The sequence below is a fragment of the Tupaia chinensis genome, unplaced genomic scaffold (assembly GCF_000334495.1).
Source record: "Tupaia chinensis unplaced genomic scaffold, TupChi_1.0 Scaffold000332_1, whole genome shotgun sequence".
In the NCBI taxonomy this organism is placed as follows: domain Eukaryota; kingdom Metazoa; phylum Chordata; class Mammalia; order Scandentia; family Tupaiidae; genus Tupaia; species Tupaia belangeri.
In genome coordinates this window covers 2,556,108-2,568,632 of record NW_006159826.1, presented here as the reverse complement: position 1 = coordinate 2,568,632, position 12,525 = coordinate 2,556,108, and the positions used below count along the sequence as shown (strand labels likewise).

The 12,525-nt window shown below is 45.6% G+C and overlaps 1 protein-coding gene across 19 annotated transcripts in view; it reads left to right on the top strand.

The window, feature by feature from the left end:
* LRRFIP1 (LRR binding FLII interacting protein 1) overlaps window positions 1-12,525 on the top strand; it is a 96,565-nt gene that overhangs the window by 64,839 nt on the left and 19,201 nt on the right. For 8 of the 19 annotated variants that reach the window (XM_006151958.3, XM_014589118.2, XM_014589119.2 and 5 more), the window contains 3 exons: window positions 1,244-1,336; window positions 2,562-2,703; window positions 5,141-8,307. In XM_006151958.3, coding sequence (XP_006152020.1) covers window positions 1,244-1,336; window positions 2,562-2,703; window positions 5,141-6,813 — 1,908 coding nt within the window. In that variant the 3' untranslated portion in view covers window positions 6,814-8,307. Of the gene's footprint in view, window positions 1-1,243; window positions 1,337-2,561; window positions 2,704-5,140; window positions 8,308-12,525 lie in introns of those variants that run through there. The other 11 variants (XM_006151959.3, XM_014589121.2, XM_014589120.2 and 8 more) reach the window with 3 other exon arrangements.

Below are 12,525 nucleotides of genomic sequence, written 5' to 3'. Positions count from 1 at the left end.
CAAGGTTAATTATATGGTGACTGCACTAACTTGCCCAAATTGATAATGACCTTGGGGTTGGAGATGGTCTTCCAATGTGAGATTCCTGTTGTCAGTATAAGTGGCTCCCTCTGCCTGAGCTGAGTAGGCCAGCAGCATGTGGCAACTCCAGGGCAAGCAAAGTCCTGGGCAGGTCTTGTGTTGAGGGTCAAACTGTGTGTAGTTCCCTGCCTGGGTATCTCTTCAATGGAGCTGGAGGGGGAGCAGCAGGTGGCATGGTGGTTGAGGCACTGGATTCCTAAATGGCTGACCATGGTTTGAAACTCAGCAACAGCGGCTTGAAAATCATGCGGGGCACATGTGCGTGCAAGCCAAGATCCCAGAAGAAGAATAGAGGAGGGGTTTTGGCATGGCCATTCCTCCTGGTGGTGACTTCTCACTTTCCCTCTCTCTGTCTGGCAAAACTCTAAAAGAGAAAAGAAAAAGAAAGAAAGAAAGAAAAGCTGGAGGAAGCTGCAGGGGTGCCTGGGGTTGTACCTTTAGTACCCACCTGGAATCCTCCCCAGAGAAGGCCTCCTCAGGCCCCCTCCCTCCCTACTGCTCTCCATGGAGTAGAGAGTAGGAAGAAGGGAAATCCCAGAGTGACTGCTATGGTCTATAAGGACAAAGGTTTCCAAAAATAGCAACTCCCGAGACACAGCTCACAAAACTGTCTGAGCTTTCAGGTCTGAGCACGTCGGTGTGCATTCATACCAGGACATGCTCACACTACATGGGGTGCCCATGCTGATGCTCTTGTCCATGCTTAGGACCACTTTATGTTCACCCGTGGCCACAAAAGCCAAGGACCAGTGTGTAGAAGTGGGCTAAATTGTGAAAACAGTTGTCATCTAGGGGATCTTAAGCAGTCCTTTCTGTTCTTAATTTTTCCTTCACTTGAATGGGCATCTCTCTCCTGTTAACCGTAACATGATGCAGTGAAATCGCAAATCGGGCTGGCAGACGCAAGTGCGGTGGCCCGCCGTGCTCCATGTGGGGTGTGTGCTCGGGAATGAATGCCGATGTCCTCCAGGCAGCACAGCTGTAGCGAACGCCGTGTGGAGTGCATAAACCAAATTCAAAGCTTCATACTTGCATGGTGTCTGTCTCTCATGCGTCAGTCTGTGAGTGGCTAACACAGTCGTGGCCTACACTTGCTCCTGCTTCTAAAGTCTCCTGCTCACCTGTGCCAATCTTCTCTCCCTCTGCTCTGCCGCACACTCAGGCTTTAGAGAGGCAGAAAGAATTCTTTGATTCCATAAGAAGTGAACGAGATGATCTTAGAGAAGAAGTAGTCATGCTGAAAGAGGAATTAAAGGTATGAAGCCAACGTAGTTTTAAGAAATCTAGTTGTCAACAGCAGATTCTGGGGTTCTGTGCATATGTATGTCAATTCATTTTATGCCACTGATTTCAATTCTGGTAATAAATTCAAATCTTGGGGTGTTGCTACTGATGAGATGTGCAGAGTAAATGTGGATTTAGGGTTATGCCCATGGTCATTAGATGTTTATAAGCTGAGCTCATCCGGAAAAGAGCTCTGGTTTCCACAAATGTTTTGATGTATTATCTCAATTTTTTCTCATACTCTGGTAAGTTCTCCAGACACTACCCAGAGTTAGAAAATTTATTTCTTTGTTTTTATTACAGCCCCAAATTTCTGGGCACTGCACCTGTTCTTGGTACTTGGCATGAGCGAGCTAATTAGACTCCAAGACTCACTAGATCTTAGGGAGAGGAAAGCCCCATGTACTGCACGGGCCATGTTAAGGGGTCTCCAGCCACTGGCCAGACACAGAGTAAAAACTGATGACGGGTGGTGCTCCGAGTGGGCCTCAAAGCACCAAGGAGGGCAGTGCTGAGGGAAGGTGAGGCCACAGGGACATTCCTAGATAGTTGGCGGCAGCCTAGCGATGGGAACCGCTTATGTTCCAGGTGGAAGCCACAGCAGTAACCAGCAGGAACTGGCTTAGAGCTGAGAGTCCTAAGAGGTCCCCTGCAGAAGCCATGGGGGCAGTGTGGTACACCCCTGAGACACAAGGGGCAGGGCTCTGGGCAGAGGAAGTAGCAAGTGCTGACAGTAAGGCAGGGGCCCGCAGTTAGGGAGCAGCTGCTGGCCAGGCATCTCGATGCAGTGAGTATCCATGCTTCTCTCTGTAGAAGACACCAAGCATTCGAGTCGCCTCCTAATTTGTTCGGTAACATCAGTTTCAGTCATTCCTTCCAGAATAGGTACGTATTTCTTTCTTTTCCTCAGTCTCACTTTTTGAAAACTACGGCCAGTGTTTTAAAGTTTGAGGTCACTTTGCAGGGATTTTCCTGATGCTCCACCACATGGCAGGCCACAGGCCATCACTTCTAGTAGAAACATGCTGGTTGATGGTCTCTTGTCTCCGGCAAGTAAAACTGTGGACTGGCACACCCCGGAAAGAAGCAGCCTCGAAGGAAGGCAGCACAATTTGTGTATGTGCTGAGAGACACTAGGAAAGTAGTTGGACCTGATATCCTATGGAGGATTACGATGAGCTTGTTTTTGTTCCCAGAAACATGGGATAATCCTCAACTCAGAAACAGCTACCAATGGAGAGACTTCAGACACGCTAAACAACGTTGGGTACCAGGGTCCTATCAAGATGACGAAAGAAGAGCTAAATGCCCTCAAGTCGACAGGAGATGGGGCGCTAGGTAAGTACCTGCTCTCCTTCGGATTCTGTCCTCTTTCACATCAGCATCAGTTCACCCTTCATGCATTACTAGACTCGACATAATCATCACTGATCAATTAACAGCCACCAGCATGCCCTTTGTCCCATCACATCACAGTAATTTCCTTGCCAAACGAGTGCCCGCCCATGTGTTACCTGGCGCCATCTCTGCCTGGTGCTCACCCCTGACAGCTTGAGTTTCTTTGGTTTCGCCAAGCTACCAAGTGAGACTGAATGCAAAGACGGTAGTCTCAAGGTCTAGTGACAATGTGGACAGTACTGTTTGGTTGTCCTCAGATATGTACCAAGTATGGCTTTCTCACGTACTCTGTTGCAGAATTATTAAAAGACCAGAACAGCGGTGGCTGACAAATAAGTTAGCTGGCCCTGTCTGCGAGCCACCGTTGCCTGTCCTGTACAGCTTTTAGTGTTTCAAAGCCACAAGTGCCTACGGACAGTGGGTCAGTGCTTGTGACAGAGCACATCTTGGCCGCCACCCTAAGTGACCATTGGGTGGACAGGCAGCCCCTAGAGGTCGGTGTGGTCAGTGCTGGGCAGGGGGGCTCTTCAAGGGGAACTGCACACCTGCCTCATCAGAGGAGGTTCTCCGTAGGCCACGTTTTTGTTTCTGAAAGAATATAAAAGTGGGGGTTCCAGTAAATTGCAGGAATACTTTATACCATTTTCAGTGATCTAAAAGGAGCCACTGATGAGTATCTCTGATGGTATTTGGCTTTGAGATAAACCTCAGATTCTGGCACACACATGAAGCTGCAGCCCATGGTCAGGCCTCATCTGTGGCCTTTGAGCTTTTACAATGAGGCTACAGTAAGGCCAGGGCCTGCAACTTTTTAGTTTGATTTAAAAGCGTTCACTTTGTCTCTTTTTATTTGTGGAAATAGAGCCCTCTGGGCTGCAGCTTCTCAGACCTTACTTGCCAGAGAAGCATCGCATTATCTTCATGGCTCTTAAAGAAACACAGCTCTTATGACTGTGTAGAAGTTGTTGAAATAAAAGCAGTTGCTACCCATTACCTTTACTTTAGCCACCTGGACAGCTCGGAATTGGTCTTGCTGCTCTTGTTCAAATACACATTTTGTAACTGGGGAGTGCTTAAGGCGATCTTCTAAGAGCTTTCCAGTGTTCTGATGACATATCTCCCCACTCAGTACAGTTATGGGAATGTCTCAATATGCACATTTATTTTAAATGGATATATGTACTACATTTCATTAACGTAAATGTACAGGACAAAATAGATACAATATCTAAATAGAAATCTTATTATTTCCCCTACTTTCCCTGGGTAAGCGCCTCCCACGGTAGAGACCCAGGTTGTAAAGTGACCAAGCTTTGCCATTCAGTAGCATAATACCTAAGATGCTGGGGCGCCTTGATGTGGAGAAGCCCAAATACATCTGTGCATTCCAGAGCAGCCGTATCCTTTAACTGGTGGTAGCTTCCTATTTAATTAGCGGTCACCCTGACCTTGAGTGTCTGCCTCCTCCTAGAGCCCCTCCCCATTCCCTGAGGGAGTGGAGCAGAGCGATTTAGAGCACAGACCCGGGAGGCTTCCTCAGGAAACAATGGTTGAGTGGTGGGAGATGGGGTTTCTTTTCACCTTATTGGAACTATTTCAAAAGTGTCTTCCTTTGAGTTTGACCTTGAGACCTTGAGGCTATGTTTGGAAAAGTGGGCTGAATGTTCTTTTTTTTTTTTTTTTGGAGAGGTTTTTGCTATAGGGCTCCTGGCTTGCCAGAAAGACAGAGATAGAAAGTGACAAATCACCCCCCAGGGGGGATGGCCACGCTGCAATCCCTTCTCCCCCATTCCCCTCTCAGGATCTTGGGCACACACACACACGTGTGTGCCCGGCATGAGTTTAAGCCACCGGATCTGGGACTCGAACCACGGTTAGCTACATGGGAGTTCAGCGACATAGCCATTACGCTAACTGCCGGTCCCCTGAATGTTCTTTTTAAAGAGTATTTGAAAACCGCTTTGAGGGCTGTGTGATACGCAGTGAGACTAGACAGCTGGGAAAATGAGAGCCGTAGACATGCACATCTAGAGATGAGAGTGGGGAATAGGACCCTTAAGTCTGTTCTAAAACCCTTCATCTTGGATAGTTCGGCTGCCTGATCCAGAGCTCCTTTCAGTTGTTCAAACTTAACTTCACCCAGAGTGGCACCGCGGCCACTTCTGCCCACGAGACGGCTGCAGTGGCCTTCACTGATCAAAACATCACTAATGCAGTCGCTGCTTTGCCGCACACACCTGGCAAAGGCTCCTGTCTCATGCGATTCTCTGATAACCCTAGGAATAGGGGGGGTGGGAGTTAAAGCATGTGTTTACATTTTAATATTAAGCAGTCACCACATCATGGGGTCCCTTCAATTTTCTCAATGGTCTTTTAGGAAGAGCCAATGAAGTGGAAGTGAAAAATGAAATGGTGGAGAATGTGGGGAATACTGAGCAAGAACAGCACACAGAGGACCTAGAGGCCTTACATCCTGGTGAAAAGGCCGAGGACCGGGACGCCTCGGAAGCCCCATCCGTAGGACCCTTAGCAGCTGCTCAGTGTGAGGAGCAGGTTCAAAGCCAAGTTCTAGAGGGTACAGAGCGGGTTGACACGGTCACGGACATGCCACATGATAGGACTGGAGTGTCCCTCGAGCAGTCTGACTGTGCGAGTGGCTTAGATGGTGAAGTCTCAGGTCCTGAGAAGGGGCAGGACAGCTATGAGGCCTTTGAGCTAAAAAAACAAAGTACCAAGTCTGTGGAGAAGCAGAAAAAAGAAAAAGAGGAGTTTAAAACCAACTTAGAAGAGGTTAATCCAGAGCCAGGTCAGGGGCCTGTTCCTTTGCACACATCTGAGGTTGAAAGGGTGAGCAGTGCAGACGTGGAGGGACTGAGGGGGCACCCGGAGAATGCGATAGTGCCAGGGGCAAATAAATTTGGGGAGCAAGTGGGCGCAGTGACCCCAGGTCCTCTGAATAGTGATGACACAGTGAGTGATGATGAAAATTGTGTGGTAGGTGCACCCAAAGGGTTGGAGCCAAGCTCAGGGCATGGTTCAGAGAAAGAGCTTGCCAACCAGGAAGTAGCTGAGTCCCAGGAGGCTCCCGTTCAGAGCACTGAGGCTGGCAGGGAGAACAGCGAAGAGGACCGAGAAACAGAATCAAGAGATGAGAAACCAGCCAAGACGGAAGCCCAACCCGTTCCTGGCTCTCCAGCAGCCAGGAATGCTGATCAGGGAGCAGCAGGCCCGAGTGTGGGAGAGCCTGAAAGTGAGTCCTCAGGTGGGAAAGAACTCGCTGGATTAAAGAATGACCAACAGCGAGAGGCACCAGATTCAGCACAGAGGAAGGCAAAGAACAAGAGAAAGAAAAACAAGAAGAAGAAGCCACTTGCACCTGCAGAACCCCTTGAAGATGTTAAGAAAGAGTTAACTTATCAGAACTCAGATTTAAGTGAAGGTAAAGAAGAGCAGGTCCAGTTTATAGACCAGAAACCCGTCGTGGAAGCCCAAATCGAGGTGACTGAAAGTCCAAAACAGAAGATGGCAGCAGGAAGCAGTGCCGATGCTGATTGTCTGGAACACCCACAAACTGATCTGGATGAAAAACTTAGCCGAGATGGTATCAAAGCAAAGGCAGGGGGAGTAATAGCCGACGGAGGCATGTTAAATTCTGAAGATGACACAGTTGAGTCATCAGGCACTGATGCTGACAATATAGAGTTAGATCAAGGTTTTGCAAAAGATAATGCCAAAAAGGATGGCACTGCCCAAAGCCATCCTCCTGAACCAGAGAGCCAAGAGGTGTGTAGCAGCACCCTGCTTGAAAATAAAAGTCCCCCAGAGGACATCCATGATGCCACTCAAGCAGGAGGTACAGAGGGGCAGGTGCCAGCCCAACATGCAGGTCAGTCTGTCAAGGAAGTGTCAGATAGCATTAGTCTAGAAGATGACGATGATGACATGCCAGCCCCAGCAGGAGAGCTGGCGGACACCGGTGCAGAGAGCAGAGAAGATGACAGAGAATCCCTGGAGGGGAGCAAAGGCAAAGAAGACTGCACCCTGTCTTGAATGGAGGCGTCTGCCTCCAGGGTAGGGGCAGGCCAGATGCGAGGCAGGGTGTAGGGACAGCGAGGACCGGCACGGAAGTCTGACGGTAAGACCGCTTGTCTTTTACCCCCCTGACGATGTCCATAAAATGTTCTAAATTGACAGTGTGCCAATGAGTTCCCAAGCTGTCTACTACTACCATAAGTTACAGCCCGTTACTTCTAGATTTATTTTCATCGTGGAAGTTATCACAGATTAGAAAGACAGACACTTCTGTCCCCAGTGTCAGTTGTCATTGAGACCATTCCCACAGCATCACACCATCATGGAGTTGTCATATTCCAGCTTGCAGTAGAATATATTTGCCATTTGCCTTAAACTGCTATGAATGTGGATGTTCTCATCCAGATATATCAGCAGCTGCTTGCTATGACCGAATAAGCATTCCTACATTTCCGTATTGTAAGTATAATTGATATTTAAACTAGTATGTCTCAGTCATATAAATATATTTTAATATTTGATTTGTTATGTTCATTATAACCTGAACGGTATTTTATTTAAGGAGATAAACAGCCAAATAGCATATAGGTCACTGAGTGGTAAGATTTGCACCTTAGGACAGTAGTTCATCATTTTAAGGATAAGAAGTTGGAAGGCACTAGGGTGGTCTTGTCTGCCTTTACCTCATTTAAGTATTCTAGTTCACACCAATACTTTTAGACTTCACGGTTGATGACACCCAAGGTAACTTTGTAGGAGGTTTTGACTCCATGTTGATGAGGTACTGAATTCATTATATGCAAAAAAAATTTTGTTTTCATTTTCTGGAAGTGATATGTTGAAGTGACAAATCCTGTGGCAGTACTTGGGCTGGAGCAGTTACTTAAAAAAATTTTTTTTGGCCTAGCCATGGTGGTATGCACTGCTAAGATGCTTGTTCTGCAAGGTGGGGCTACATTGGAGGCCTGAGTTTGATTCCCAATCCAACCTACAGGCCAGGTGTGCAACTGTAATCCCAGCAACTCAGGAGATTGAGACAGGAGGAGCACAACAGTGAGATCCTGTCTTTAAAAATAAATAACCTTAAAATTACTTCCTCTGTTTGAATGTGTAATCATTATTCAGAAGAGTAATATTAAGGTTACTTATTCTGTGCAAACTACGAATTCAATTATAATAGGATATTTTAAAGAGTTGAGTCACTTTTGGTATCTTGGTATAAATGTTTTAATTGGTTGTTTCTTAGTATATTCTTATTGAAAAATTCTTGTTTTGATCTGCCTGAAGGTAATATATATTTTTTCTATATAAAGAAACATTTTAAAAATTGTAAAGTTAAATTAAAAAATCATTGTAAACTATAAACTCAAGGGACTGTACATTAGGAATGCTATTGACAATGAGATGATGTGAGTTCATATTACTGTTACAAGTACGAAAAGACCAAAACCTTAATAAAATTTGAGGCCAATGTGTTACTATGTTGTTGAAATAAAAACATTTATAAGTTTATAAACCTGTGTTTCTTTCCACGCTTTGGGCTACTTGGATTCTGACTCTGGCCACTGCCTTACAAATACCACCTTAATGTTTCTGCTTCTGCGTTGCTAATTCCCAACCCAGAAATAGAAAAGGGGGTTCTGTGAAAGACCCCGCACTTTGTGTCCTTTGTCAGTATCAAGCTTCTCACCCAGCATCCAGCCTGGCGCTGGTGTGGGGCGTCCTTGGGCGAATTGAGATGATGACCCCAAAGCCATCTCCTGTGAGCTGTAGTTCGATGGGGAGCCCTACTGATGAAGGATATGCTCAGGCTCTTTGAAGAGCGGGGGGTGGGTGGGGTGGGTGGGTGGATGGCAAGTAAACATTAACTGCTTCTGCGTAATTGTCTTGAGGTAGAGGATGATGGAGGTGATAAATCCTCTCCCCTTGTGCTGTAGAAATAGAAAGTTACGAGGCTTCCACAAGAATCCAGGAATTTAAAGGGTTTTAGTTTATGTCTCTGACGTCAGCAAAGTGGCAGTTACACTGGAGAACAGCTCGTTACTATTTTTCAAGATCTCTAGGGAGGCAAGTCACCAACCAAAGCCATTAAATAGTGGAATCATCAAGCCATTTTAGGTTCTTTCCCATGTTATGTTATTCACATGGGGCGTCTTTTACCCTCCTCAGCTCGGCCAGCTGGCCGGCTCCATTACTCACTCCCTCACTCATTTCATTAGTAAAAGGAAAAACAATTCAATTTGTTGTGGGGCTCATGCATTCGGGGAGATGAGAAAGCACCACCCAGGGAGGTGGATAACCACACCACAGCCCCTTCTCCATTCTCCTCTTGGAATTTTGGGCATGCACGCACACCCGTTTTTTAAACTGCCAGGTCTGAAACTTGAACTTCATAGTCAGCCCTATGGAATCCAGCTGTTAAACCACCATGCCGCCAGCTGGCCCAGGAAACATGTTTTTTCACTGTGAACATGAAAGACATTGCTCTGGGGAATAAGCAGGTAGGATCTAGCCCTGGACCAGGGAATGGCCAGCTGAGAATCAGGAATTGAGCAAAAGAGAAAAAGCTTCCGGACAGCCACACTATTTCTTGGTCATTTCAGAGCCTTCTCTTTGAACCTGAATTCTCTGCTCTGGAGGGGTCATGATATTATAGCCTAACTGATCCAGAGATGGTTAACTTGGGTATGTTCCATTAAGAAGACATGGGCAGGAGCAAATGGTGTAATGGTTATATCGCTGGACTCCCACATGACCACCCACAGTTTGAGTCCTAGACCCAGGAGCTTAAAACTCATGCCGGTCATGTGTGCTCAAAATCCCGAGAGGAGAATGGAAGAGAAGGGATTTGTGTCATGGCCATCCTCCCTAGGGATGGATTTCTTGCTGTCTCTCTGGTGAACACACATGCCCTATAGCAAAATCCCCTCCCCCCCCCAAAAAAAAGATAATAAGTAATAAGATAATAATTGTGCTAGATAGTAAGGTTACCTGCTTTATTCTTCTGATGAGAAGATGAAAAATAGAGGTAGAACTTTTAAGAAAGAAATTTTATAGCTGAATTGGAAAAGAAAGTTACAAGAAAATGGAAAAAGAAAAGAGAAAAAGAATTATAGGTGGTTATACTACACAAAGGTTGGAAATCAATAAAGCTTTTTCGAGGCTTCCACAAGAATCCAGGAATTTAAAGGGTTTTAGTTTATGTCTCTGACGTCAGCAAAGTGGCAGTTACACTGGAGAACAGCTCGTTACTATTTTTCAAGATCTCTAGGGAGGCAAGTCACCAACCAAAGCCATTAAATAGTGGAATCATCAAGCCATTTTAGGTTCTTTCCCATGTTATGTTATTCACATGGGGCGTCTTTTACCCTCCTCAGCTCGGCCAGCTGGCCGGCTCCATTACTCACTCCCTCACTCATTTCATTAGTAAAAGGAAAAACAATTCAATTTGTTGTGGGGCTCATGCATTCGGGGAGATGAGAAAGCACCACCCAGGGAGGTGGATAACCACACCACAGCCCCTTCTCCATTCTCCTCTTGGAATTTTGGGCATGCACGCACACCCGTTTTTTAAACTGCCAGGTCTGAAACTTGAACTTCATAGTCAGCCCTATGGAATCCAGCTGTTAAACCACCATGCCGCCAGCTGGCCCAGGAAACATGTTTTTTCACTGTGAACATGAAAGACATTGCTCTGGGGAATAAGCAGGTAGGATCTAGCCCTGGACCAGGGAATGGCCAGCTGAGAATCAGGAATTGAGCAAGAGAAAAAGCTTCCGGACAGCCACACTATTTCTTGGTCATTTCAGAGCCTTCTCTTTGAACCTGAATTCTCTGCTCTGGAGGGGTCATGATATTATAGCCTAACTGATCCAGAGATGGTTAACTTGGGTATGTTCCATTAAGAAGACATGGGCAGGAGCAAATGGTGTAATGGTTATATCGCTGGACTCCCACATGACCACCCACAGTTTGAGTCCTAGACCCAGGAGCTTAAAACTCATGCCGGTCATGTGTGCTCAAAATCCCGAGAGGAGAATGGAAGAGAAGGGATTTGTGTCATGGCCATCCTCCCTAGGGATGGATTTCTTGCTGTCTCTCTGGTGAACACACATGCCCTATAGCAAAATCCCCTCCCCCCCCCAAAAAAAAGATAATAAGTAATAAGATAATAATTGTGCTAGATAGTAAGGTTACCTGCTTTATTCTTCTGATGAGAAGATGAAAAATAGAGGTAGAACTTTTAAGAAAGAAATTTTATAGCTGAATTGGAAAAGAAAGTTACAAGAAAATGGAAAAAGAAAAGAGAAAAAGAATTATAGGTGGTTATACTACACAAAGGTTGGAAATCAATAAAGCTTTTTAGAGTTTTTGAGAATGAGATGTATCAGGTTGACTACTTTCTGTAGTTTTCCACTTTTCCAGTTAACAGAAGACCTAATGACCTGAGCATTCCAATTTGCAGAAATGCTAACACCCTGGAATGCTGCTTCTGGGGTTCCTGTGTTCTCTGTAGGAGCCCACTGTGTATACAGCACGCCCTAACGCTGCCACAGCTTGGGGAACTCAAGAGCAAGAGTTGTTTCAAACATCCAGGCCCAGAGAGGAGAAGGCTACTGGTGCGCATGCTCTGCTAAGAACATGCAGTTGCTCCGTGGGACGGCCATATCTGTAGACAACATTGTCTTTCTGAAGGAATATCCTTCCGCTTTTTGTTTTTTCTATGTGTACACACACACACACATTTTTGATGGTAGAGAGCACACACACGTGCATGTGTGAGAGAGAGAAGCACCCCCAGTAGGGTTTTGCCATACCACAACCCCTGTCCCCAGCACACCAGCTCCTCAGGATCCTGGGCATCAAGCACACACTCAGCAAGTTTTCAGGTTGACCCAGAGATTCAAGCCCACAGCGGGCCATGTGGCTCCCAGTCTTGCCAAGGTACTTGGAGTACAGGAGTTTGGGGAGTTCCACACTGGTTTGGTCTACCTCACTAATTTTCTAGACTGTCGTATGTTTTTCATGGATCTCTAAAATGCATACCAGAAAGTTTGCTGGAATATGTAAAAACTATAATATATAAAAACCAGACTCCTTAAAAATGTCAGTTTTAAACAATATTACTAAGCAACCTAAAGACCAACTAATATTAACTTTGCAGTATAAAGAAAGCACTGAATTAGGCAAGATATGACTTCATCTTTTTGAGGCCTCATTTCTAAAAATGGCAACACTGCCTTTAGATGAATATTTTGCTTCTGCTTATCAGTTGGGTTTTACAGACCAGTAACGAGTAGTGCTGCTTACAGGGCACGCGTGGTAACTGATCCTAGGTTTTCAGTACACAAGGGTCACCCTAAGTATCAGTGATGGACCCTTACCCCACAAACTACTCTTGCTGCTTTTTAAAGCTATCGAAAGCAAGACCTTTTTCTTCATATCAAGAATTTTGCTCCCTTCTTTTTCCATTTTCTTGTAACTTTCTTTTCCAATTCAGCTACAAAATTTCTTTCTTAAAAGTTCTACCTCTATTTTTCATCTTCTCATCAGAAGAATAAAGCAGGTAACCTTACTATCTAGCACAATTATTATCTTATTACTTCTTTTCTATTACCTATCTAGGACATTTGAAGCCAGGGCATGTGTGTTCACCAGAGAGACAGCAAGAAATCCATCCCTAGGGAGGATGGCCATGACACAAATCCCTTCTCTTCCATTCTCCTCTCG